Source organism: Ruditapes philippinarum, unplaced genomic scaffold (assembly GCF_026571515.1).
Source record: "Ruditapes philippinarum isolate M1 unplaced genomic scaffold, ASM2657151v2 ctg8_1_1_1_1, whole genome shotgun sequence".
NCBI classification, from domain to species: domain Eukaryota; kingdom Metazoa; phylum Mollusca; class Bivalvia; order Venerida; family Veneridae; genus Ruditapes; species Ruditapes philippinarum.
The window spans coordinates 384088-396493 of NW_026856049.1; the positions used below are offsets into that span (position 1 = coordinate 384088).

General features: G+C 32.0%; 1 protein-coding gene and 1 long non-coding RNA gene across 4 annotated transcripts in view; one reads left to right on the forward strand and one right to left on the reverse strand.

The window, feature by feature from the left end:
- The window catches only part of LOC132745247 (uncharacterized), a 91138-nt gene that overhangs the window by 53624 nt on the left and 25108 nt on the right, over positions 1–12406 (forward strand). The gene's annotated exons all lie outside the window — the stretch shown is intronic.
- The window catches only part of LOC132745243 (contactin-1-like), a 57124-nt gene continuing 47393 nt past the window's right edge, over positions 2676–12406 (reverse strand). For 2 of the 3 annotated variants that reach the window (XM_060734102.1, XM_060734100.1), the window contains exons 22-25: positions 11957–12185; positions 9163–9278; positions 8744–8924; positions 2676–7315 (exon numbers count right to left, since the gene is read on the reverse strand). In XM_060734102.1, the coding sequence (XP_060590085.1) occupies positions 7173–7315; positions 8744–8924; positions 9163–9278; positions 11957–12185 (669 nt within the window). In that variant the 3' untranslated portion in view covers positions 2676–7172. Of the gene's footprint in view, positions 7316–8743; positions 8925–9162; positions 9279–11659; positions 11886–11956; positions 12186–12406 lie in introns of all 3 variants that reach the window. The other variant, XM_060734101.1, reaches the window with a different exon arrangement.

A 12406-nucleotide genomic window follows, 5' to 3' on the forward strand; every position in this document is an offset into this window, starting at 1 on the left:
GAAAAAGTAGGTCACCGGAGCTAAAAATAGAAAAACCTTGTTAACACTCTAGCGGTCACATTTTTGCATCAATCATCATCAAACTTGGTCAAGATGCTTGTCTAGGTGATAGCTCGGATGAGTTCGAACATGGGTCATCTCGGATGAAAAAGTAGGTCACAGGAGCTAAAAATAGAAAAATCTTGTTAACACTCTAGTGGCTACTGTTGTGATCCAAATATTCTGTTAATTGGTCTGAAAGTTTGTTTTGATGATTTCTAAGTCAAGATCGAACATGGGTCATCTTGGATGAAAAACTAGGTCACACCGCCCAAATATGGAAAAACCTTGTTAACATTCTAGTGGTCACATTTTCGACTCAATTATCATCAAACTTGGTCAGGATGCTTGTCTAGGTAATTGCTTGGATGAGTTCGAAATCGCATGTGAAACTAGGTCACCGGAGCTAAAAATAGAAAAATCTTGTTAACACTCTAGTTGCTACTGTTTTGATCCAAGTATCCTGGAAATTGGTCTGAAAGTTTGTTTTGATGATTTCTAGGTCAAGTTTGAATATGTGTCACCTGGGTAAAAAACTAGGTCGCACTGCTCAAATATGGATAATCCTTGTTAACACTGTAGTGGTCACATTTTTGACTCACCTGTCATGAGACTTGGTCGGAATGCTTGTCTAGGTAATTGTTTGGATGAGTTTGATAAGTCAGGTGAGCGATCTAGGGCCATCATGGCCCTCTTGTTTTGGATTCTAAAAATAAATGTAGTTTTTACTTTTATATACATGTACTCATATAAATTTAAATTAGACATTTTCTTAAAATAATTTAATAAACTTAAGTCAACAAATCTCAGGATTAACTTGCTAATGTTTCCATGTTTAAATTGTTTCAAAAATTAAAATACCATATCCTTTCTGTGTATTCATATTACTGTATGAGTAAATATTTCTGTGTGTCGAAATGTTAGTGCATTTAAAATACCAGACATTTCTTGTGAGGAAATATTAGCGAATCCAGTTTTACAGATGCAAAAGGGCATATTTGAAATATATATCTAAGTATGTAAATTGGGAGGTGGTAACTGATTGCGGTTTACAGCAGTTAGCTATATGGTAGTCACGCATCGTTTTTTTAGCCGCAACAAGATTATTTTGCTAGCCAACATGGGCTTGACAAAATGGTTTTCTACTACTTTGATAAGTGGCAAACTCATAGTGGTCTATCATGAGGTTTGTTAAGTCATTAAACAACTACTTGATGATAGTCTTTATACCAATATTGTTTTCCAGTTATATTACTTTAATGTTTATATCTTTCTTACATCAAAATACCTGCCTGTGGCTAGCATAATTTTTTTATTTTATACAACCTAAATCAAAACTCACTTTTTGTGCTAACATAGTAACAAATACATTTGTCTGTTTGATAATAGTAACTTACCTACGTAGTCCGAAATTTCCAAAGGACTTAATGAGATAGCTTTGAACATAACAAACGAGGAAATAATTCTTTCTGCCCATTTCACCAATGAACGTCCTATTAGGGAAAAATAAGCTCGGATATATTTTATATTCAAAGGAAGGCAACAATAAGAAATTTCATGGTCTTTAATGGGCTACATTTGTTTTAAAAAGAGTTTGCTGCAATATTCTGAAATCTTAAACTGGATGGAAAAGCAATATGGTTTGTCCAATTTTCAAGGAAAACTTCAACAGTTACACTAAAATGCTATAACTGGGAAATAATATTTGTAAAAGGACTTGCACCTGGTAAGGCAGGTGTCTTTTTTACAGGAACGCTTCTAATGAAAATACACTGTAAATAATATCATGCATATGATCCACAGAAAATGTCATACTTTCAGGTCAAAGATCAATCCTGTCTGACATTATTTGATGGAATGTCAAAATATTTGGTACTTGCCCTTGCCAGTCTGACAATGTGTTGAGTGCAGGACTCACATCTGCACCTTCAAGGTCAAGGTCATACTTGGAGGTCAAATTTGTCCAGCTTACAATTCTGTCATTACTTGATTACTTAAAACAAATATTTTGCTGATCAGGAGTTATATGGTGCACAACACTAAAGTCAAGGTTATACTTCGAGACAAAAATGTCATATGGCTGGTGCACCAGTGTGGTATTGATACATTTCTAGTTCTTATTTTTCATGTTGCACTGACACTGTTAAGGCAACTTTCCAGCTTTAGCAGTGGAAGATGACAGTACCCCTTTGTGCATTATTTCAGGCAAGAACAAGCACTGGACCTAACAAAATAGTCAATATCTGCCTATGGATTTAACATTTGACTATTTAAAGCAATGTCTTAAATATCAAGATGCACACGAATATTATTAAATGTCAATCATATCATCCTTTTACACATGAATGTTGGGATCAATCAAAATCAGTAGCGATATTAGGCCATTTTATATTATTAAGGGCAATAACTCGCATACATTGGTACTGATTCCTATTATCATACACAATATAGATTATATTTATACTGATTTTTAAGTTCGCCCAACTTACCAAATGTAAAATATGCCATGAAAATGGATAAATTAAGCTAAGATATGCCGCTGGACAGATGGCACTATTTCAGAATCCCCTTTGCAATTTAATCAGCAGGGGATAACAAAAGGTGAAATAAGGTGAAGATATAACATAAAGAGCGCATGTTATAAGAATAAAGTTTATTGTATAAAAATTGCAAGTATATGGGTGGATTGGTATCTACATTGTGAAAAGAAACGTAATTAGATATGTAATTAAATATAAAATCATTTCTAAAAATAAATGTGAGTAATTTTCTGGCTAATGTGAAGAATGAAATGCCAACATATTGTACACTATCAAACAAGAACAATTTTAAAAATGATCTTGGAAGCTAAGGTCAAGCCCTTGCAGTTCTGAGAAAGAAGAATTTTTAAGTTTATATATACTGTCTTCCTAGAAATGTTCGCGGATACAATATTTCGCGTTTTTCACAACGTCGGCATTTTCACAGAGACAAACTTTCGCGGATATGTAGTAACCGCGAATTCCGCGAATGTTAAGTCGCTATGGCCTAAATTACAGTTTTTGGAGGCTACGTTTTTGATGCATGACCATGCCTGTTGGTTGCTTTTAATTATTTTATTTTTTTAACAAGTCGCGCCTAAAGCGCAACGTTACTCAACACATTTTCATCTATTGACCACTTTCATTTTTCCTTACCTTTTTCATTATGTGATTAAGTAAGATTTAGTCAGACCCCTTAGCTTTTATTCTCATTTGAATCATAACTGACTTTTTCTTCAAAATGTCGATACGTATTTTTTACACATCGGACTGTACATCGCTTTCATTATAACAACATAAACAGCTGTTTATCAATGTAGCACTTGATCGCTATTGTACTTTTAACAAAGGATTACACCTACTCTAAGCAAATAAAATCCAAGTCATTCAATGTTCACAAACTGTAAATGCATTTGTCAACGCCGTGACTAATCGTCAATAAGCATGATAATTACTAATAATTGATATTTTCTTTTTCAGCGTGCAAACTAGTATCAATAACATACATTAATAATTCTTTATACATTTCTATAGCACCTGTGTTTATATGGGGTTTTTTGTGTGTAAGTAGATTATAATAAATATTCTGCACTTTTTATGTTCTATTTGGTTGAAGCTAGAAATGTTCGCGGATTTGTTATAAGTGACATATTTGCGGCTATAAAGATTCGCGGAATCATGCCTACTGCGAAAACCGCTAACTTAAAATGCGCAAAATCTTTTCTAGGAATACAGTATACAGTGCCATTGGGATGGTGCAAATTTGACTATCAGGACCTACTTCATCAAAACTTGGCAGAGATCTACAACAAAATATCAAAGATCTAGGCCTTGCAGTTTTATCAAGATTTTTTTAGTTTTCCTATTTATACATTTATAACACTGTGTGCCACTGAGGTAAGACCAATCTGGCCCTTGGGGCCATGATTTGAACAAACTTGGTAAAGGTCCTCAATGAAATGCCTCATGCCAAATATAAAAGCACCAAGCTGTTTGTTTTTCCCAAAATATCTCTAATATAAAACTATGTGTCCCTGCAGTAAGCTCATTTTGACCCATAAGAGCTATTAATTGATTATAATTTTGACTGGTTCAAGGCTGGTCTGGATTCATGCTGGTCGCAAACCCATTATGTTGGTTTTGTCGTGATGCGGCTCAATTATAATCTTTATAATGGACACACAAAGTCAATCACTAGAAGCCAGCATCCCACATGTTCTGATGGCATAAAAACATGGATGTATCTAGTGTTGCATGTAAACCAAGTTTAGAATTTAGAGGGATTGCAAAATGCAAAATCAAAAGAACTTAAAAAAATATTGCAATAACAAGCTAGATGGATTACAAAATGCAAAAACAAAAGAACTTTAAAATATTGCTTTGAAGAATTTTGGAGAGAAAAAAAAATCTGTCAGAATAATAGGGAAATTTACTCTACAACAGAATACAATCTACACCATCTTTTTGTTATTAGACCCTGTTATTATATAAATTATGTAAATTATATATATGATCATTAAAAGAAAACAAAATAGACCAGAAGATAAAATGAGAGCTAAGTTGTCCTATTGCAAATAAGTAATAAGGTGAACACAGAATTTTCTTAGCACTCGACATAAACACAGAGACAATACAAATAGCACCTTCACAACACATGACAATTGACTTGATAACACATCTTTTGTTAAAAGTTAAAAAAAAAACCAATTCATTTTATCTTTAAATTCCTTCATATTAACAATTCACAAAAACAATGAAGGAAAAAATCAAATCAGCTAGTATTTTCAATCTGCCAGCTGTCCCTATTATTTTAGAAACCTTCAGTGTTCATATGTTATACCCTTCATTATATCTGGACATTCTCTTATCATATTAGTGTATTTCTTCCTCCCATTAACAACATTAAATACTTGTATCAAATGCTCTTTCTTCTTTGAGTATTGCTAATAATGAGACCAATTTAAACATGAAAAGGCTAGTAAAAAACAATTTTGCATAATTTACACATAAATCAACATGTTTTAAAAATTGAAGACATTACATTCTGGGTGTGTTTTTTTAAATAAAACCGTGAAAATTAACAGAACAATTATAGTAATATTGCTATTATATAAATCACTATAAAGTTATAAAAATATTTACAGTCGCACATACATGAGGTACATTTAATAGGAGCATTTCAAAATAAAAAGGTTGACAGAACAAAAGTATAAACCTAGCATAGCATATTCATGATAATACATGTATCAGTTAGAGGCCAACAAATTTTCCTGTAATTATATTTTATGGTTGTACATATCTTCATTCTCTAACACGGATCATATTGCCCTTCACCTTCTCACATTATTGAACATGTCTCAATTAAAAAAAAAATCAAAGAAAAACAGAAAAATTTTCCAATTTAAAACTTGAGTAAATTAATTTAATAATCATTTGATCATATAACACACAACTGTTGTAAAATTACCCATATATAATACATACAACCTTACCCAAATATTTCAGTCATTATGAAAGTAAAATGCATTATATCATTTTGTGAAAAAATCTCTATATTTCAGGGGAAAAAAAACGCTTGAAAACTAACAAGATAAAGCAGATAATAAATCTACTAAATGTAACTGTACAGTATGGCACCTTAACATAAAATTTGAACACTTAATTTATAGCACATTAATGAGAAACAAGGAATACAAAGAAAAAAAGAAAATAAATACTTGTAAAAGATATCCTAGACTTTATTATGCTAACTATCATTTCTGCTTTGCCAATTGGCACATGTGAAAGCTTTAAATACCATTAGAGTAATATATTTTTAAAAGATGACAAAAATTGAACTGGATATTAACATTACATATATGAGATTCATCACTAATCAAAGTCATACATGTAAAAAGATATTTCACAATTTGTAAATTTTAAATGCATTGCAGTGAGATTCTGTTGCAACTTGTAACTACATGTTTATATCATTATATAAGGATTAAATCAATTTGGACTAGTACATGTATTAACTAAAATAGTAATCAAACTACCAGGACTACAAATAACATGTAGTATTACAAAAAAACACAAAATCAAATAAATTAAAATACATTGTATTCCATATATCAATAGAATTAATAAAGGCAACAAAATGGACAAAAATTAACAAGACAAAAAATAAAATAAAATGTCACTTAACCTTGAATTATGACTAAATTTTGCCAGTTTTAACTGATAGTTACATACTACTTCTAGATAAAAAAATCTGTGAATTTGGATTTCAAACAATCACCTTCATGCTGGATTTATGTATTGTATACTACTCAGAAATAAATAATAGATTACATAAAATCTCCTCGCATAATTTACACATGAATTTTATATAAAGAATCACAGTAAAAATTCAGATGGATTTACAGACAGTATCACACTCATCAATTTAATATATCACTTTATTTTGTATGTTGAAGTTTTATACACAGGTGACATGATTCTGTGTCAGTCAAAATTTATGTTTAAGCAAGTGAAGCAGACTTGAAGTAGACTCAAAGTAACTGGGTCTTAAGCCAATCTTCAAGTCAGACCGCAATCAGGACGCAATATTTCATAAAGACAAATGAAGTTCAATGTACATGTATAATAATCATGAATACAAATAAAACAAAAAACTGTTTACTTTTATATATACAATTTGCAAATCTATAAATGGTGCATTTCATATTCTATTTCATAAATCTAAATAATTTGTAGAAAACAAAATCATCATTATATACAAGATTTACTTACAAAAAATCAAATATCATCAATATACAAAAAATTCATGCCTAATTTTTGTGGCAGCATTTTTTTACAGGAAAGTTTATATGATGGCTTGTTAGCCGTTTTGTTGTGCTCTTCACTTAAACATTATTATATTATCTCCTTACATTATTTCTCTTTTTTCATCCTATAAAAGGGATACTGTAAAATTTAATTTTTTTCCCATTTTAAGAAAACGTATCCAGTAAAAACATAAAAAAAGATGATCCAAAGGTAAATTCATATTTTTTGGCTTTGATTTAACTGTACCAAAAGAAGCATACAAGTATGGACAGGTTGTTAGATGTTACTTGAGCACTTTGTAATGTTTTAGAGTGTAATAAGCATAAGCAGTGACGTCACTATCATCATAATGTATGACGTCAAACACCTCCCTGACCCCCTCATATCATGTGTCACATATGTCACGTTTGTTGTTGTCGGGTCAACATTTACTTGTGTCACTCGACCTCCTGAAAACATAAACAGAACATTTTTTCTATAGCAGAAGATTACTTTTAAAGAGCAAATACTAGTTATTAAAAAGCCAAGTAATATGTGATTGCATTGTACCTGTAATTGGGTTTTAATACTAATAATGCATTTTTTTATTACCTGATTTTTGTACGTTTTGTATATTTCCTTGTATTGTACATATCATATACATATTTCATTTGTTTGTAAAAGACAATGCTACATTCCTGCTCTGGTCCTGCCCGCATACATAATTTCAGGCAGAAACCAGGTACCTGCCTCAATGCATAATTTCTGGCACAAGTTTTGGTCCTGCCCACATATATAATATCAGGTAACAAGAGCTGTCGGTAGGACAGCATGCTCGACTATTCTTAGTGCTTGATAGTAAAAAAAATGCCTGATACAGTTACCTCCTCCTGTTTACAGGTTGGGGTCATGATGGTGAACAAGTGTGCAAAGTTTCAAAGCCATATGTCAATGGACTTTGAAAATATTTGAACTATTACAAAAACTTTAACGTAAATTCTAAGTCGAAAAAGGGGCATAATTCTGTCAAAATGCTTGATAGAGTTACCTCCTCCTGTTTACAGGTTGGGGTCATGATGTTGAACAAGTGTGCAAAGTTTCAAAGCCATATGTCAATGGACTTTGAAAATATTTGAACTATTACAAAAACTTTAACGTAAATTCTAAGTCGAAAAAGGGGCATAATTCTGTCAAAATACTTGATAGAGTTACCTCCTCCTGTCTACAGGTTGGGGTCATGCTGGTGAACAAGTGTGCAAAGTTTCAAAGCCATATGTCAATGGACTTTGAAAATATTTGAACTATTACAAAAACTTTAACGTAAATTCTAAGTCGAAAAAGGGGCATAATTCTGTCAAAATGCTTGATAGAGTTACCTCCTCCTGTCTACAGGTTGGGGTCATGATGGTGAACAAGTGTGCAAAGTTTCAAAGCCATATGTCAATGGACTTTGAAAATATTTGAACTATTACAAAAACTTTAACATAAGTGGTTACGCCGACGCCGACGCTCGGGTGACTGCAATAGCTCTACTTATTCTTATCGAATAGTCGAGCTAAAAACCAGGGATAAAATAAGTGCTGTAAGTAAGACAGCTTGCTCAACTGTTCAGTGTTTTTCAGTACTTGACAGAAAGAAAATAGGCATAAATCTGTAAAATGCTAACTCAGAGTTATGGAAACCTGGGCCTATCATGTTAGATAATGTCAGAAAATAGGTATTTAAAGTTTCAACAAATTCCCTTCAGAAGGCCTGGAGATAAAAACTTGCACACAGAAACTTGATCAAAGTGTGACGCCCATGCCAGGCTGAGAACAATAGCTCTCCCTATTCTGCGTAATATAACATGGCAAAGTTATCTTTACAACAACAGCCTCTTAGGTTGACTAACAACTTACTGGAGTAAGTAAAAAGTGTTTCTGGTGAGCTCATTTTCCCATCACCACCGACACTGTATCCCAGCACTCGTAGATGATATAGGTAACCTTCTTGTATTTTATGTATAGTTCCCTCCGTGTCTTTCCCTATATATATGTCTGTTGCATTACGAATATCTTCTGTATCTCTCCAATAACGTATCTGTAAAACATGCATTCATTAAAATCTTCAACCACATAACTATAAAATACGCTTACTATAATAACAAATTTGCTGTTTCATTTAAACAATAAAATATTTGTATTAAGCAATAAGCAAAAATTACAGTCTGGACAGAGTGCTTTTCCAGTAAAACTAATACAAAGGGGTAATTCGATAAAATATATCTTAAAAAATCATGTTGCGGGTTCTGTTACCTTTCATAAAAAAAAGTACTTGCCTTGTAACCAAGCAATGGTTCTTCATCTACAGTTGTACTAACACCTCGGAACCTCACCAGTATGGAATTTTCCTCATTTGGAAAAACCAGGATGTGAACAGGATAATTTCGGGGAGCTAAAAAACAACAAAATAAACCAGCAATATTATAAAAACATCCTTTTAACTTCTCTGTGTTTATGTGTTTTACACTCATTTTCAAGAAACAAAAAGAATAAAATTATACAAACAATATTTCAAAAACTTCTTGCAGCTATAAGAAATAAAACTGGTAACTTCTAAATACCATTTAATTATGTTTAAATTTAACATCTGAAACATTCTATCAATTGATTATCATTATATTTTAACATTAACAAAATGATATTAAACAGTGCAATTTTCCTCTATTTGCATAATGAAATCTGTATACAATAATTCTACCAATGAAATTCATGCTGTCATATTATTCGCAGAAACATTTAAAGCATTTTAACAAAAGATGATTAGTTTGAGTATAGTATGTTTTAACAAGCAGGTTAAAAGACAAAACAAAGAGACAACAAAATAAAATTGAAATGCAAAAAAAAATGCAATGTAAATAAATATGGGTTAAGTAATTTTTTTAACTTATGCATTCATAAATATGTTGTTATAAGACTGACATGCTGGCCCTAACTCACACCTGAAATTCAGAACTAGAAAAAGACCAATGCCTAATAAGACATTGTGTCACATTGGGGAGGGGCCATTTCTTATCCTATTCATAAAACTTTTGTAAAGTCTGCTAGGCAATACTTAAGGCCATGTACTTTAAGAGAAGATTTAAATCAATTTTGTTAAGGGCAGGGCCAATATTGATACTTGGACCTTGACTTATATGAGGACCACAAGGTGATGTTATATGCATATTTCAAAGCTCTTATCTTTGTAGTTTCTGAGCAGAAAATACATTGTTCAGTTGTACCTGCCCTTACAGTCACATTATAATTATCCCCAGACAACTTTTGTCATTTCATATTACTCCTGCAAAATCCTATGTAACATATAAATTTTGTCTGATGTGTATATTTCTAAGGCACAATGAATACATGTGACCGTACATAGAACTTTGATGAAAGAAAGCAATACTTTGACAAACACTTGTATGTAACCTGGGGGAGATGGGGGCATTAATACCAGTTCATTATAATGAACATGTTACCATAATACCAAGACTGATTCAAATGACTATTTTTGAAAGCTATATACAGTCTAACATGGGCTTACAGTCACTTCTGAGTAGCAATCACTTGCAATTAACAGTCATGTTGATATTTTAAAAAAAATTTAAACATTCGGTTTATAAGATACAAAGTGGACACAAATAACTAACAGACAGATGAACAGACAATCAAGGGTATGTCATTATATGCTGAAAATTTTCTTGTGTATGGAAAATAAACAAACAAGGTATATTAAATAAAGACAATACCCTCAAACCATTATTTTACTCAGGGATTTAATTACACAGGATAAAACAAGGAATAATGTGTTTGTTCTCATTAAGAAGTGTGTTGTGTATAAAAGATCTACTTTATTAATGAATCTGTGATGGCCAACATTAAAAGTTGTCAACAAATACGCATAAAAAAGACAAAATGAACCCTTTTTCTATTCACCATAAAAAATCTGCAAAAATGCGAACTAACTAAAGTGGCTATAAATAAGCATAAAACCAAAAATTGAAAAAGCTGGATACATCAGATTCTATCAAATTATGAACTCTTTGTATTGAATGCAGAATAATGTTTTAAAACCTCATATTATACTTTCAAATTTCCTACTACAACCTTGGCAACTCCCCAAAAAGATCAATAATTTCATTTTCATTGTTGAAAGTACAGTCATGTACATATGTACAAGAAAAAGTAATTTTCTATTCCTAAATCTCATCTAATTTTTTATCCTTTAAGCACCTACATGTTAACTCGTAAAAAAAAAACCTAATAATAAAAAGTTTAATATTGACAAAGCTTGGAAACAAAACTATTGAATCAAGATGATAAATAAATCCAGCTTTAAAGTGACATTATACCCATTCAACGGGTATATAGGGAGTGAACAGGTAAAAATAAAAAAAAAGTTGTCATTATCCCTTTTAATGTTATAATTTTCTTTGCATGAACGATAAATAACTCACATCCCCACCCCCCAAATGCCTGTTAGTGTCCATCAGAATTTACCTGTAACCTTCGATTTATAAAAAGATTGGGGAAGTCTTTTTACATTTTACACAAATTGATACCTCACCCTAAACATTTTCCAAAATAAACTGTTAGTCAATCACTAGTATAAGACAATCTTTAAAAATATATAGTCAATTCAGCTTAACTTGACAAAGAAAACATGGGCATAATGTCACTTTGACTATCTTTACACTGACACAGAAAGTCCATAAAAAAATCTTTACAACAAATAAAGCATAAGCAGGCTACATGTAAAACAATACAGTCATATACACTGTGCATTGATCAAACCTGCTTTGTCAGTTTTCTGGTGAGCCACCTCGCTCTTAAGTCCATTGCCAGCATTGTTAAATACTGTCACAGTCATTGTATACCATGTATTATTTGTTAGCCCAATAATCATTCCCTCGTTAATGGCTCCATAAAATACTGCTTGTTTAGCATCAATACGGTTTTCAATATTTTGTATAGTTTGTGAGTTTCTTGTACTGTTTGGAGGCCTCAGCCAGTAATCAATCTACAAAATCATAAAGAAATCATCATAAGCATGGTAACAAACAAGTGTACAAACAAATGCATCAAGTTTACCTGATTTATCGGTTGACTGGTGAACCACCTCACTTTTCAAACCATTACCGGCATCATTAAACACAATAACAGACATAGTGTACCACGTATCAGGTTGTAGTCCAATGATCATTCCGTGATCAACATTGCCATATAAAACTGTTTGAAGTGCTGCATCACGATTATCTATGTACTCCTGAGATGCTTGGGAATTACGTGATCCATTTTCTGACATCAGCCAATAGTCTATCTAAAAGCGAGGGTAAATAAGGCAAGATAGCATGATTAATACATGTATATATTAGCATATTCTCGGTCAACATTATACAGCAAAAGAAGCCAATTTCCTTATGAGACTAGTGGTACATGTATAACCCAGCATGGTATATTAAGTTTAAGTGCCTGTGTATAAAGTTTCCATGCCAGAGTTAAAAGCCTGTAAATGTCTCACATCCACAAAAGGCCCTAATT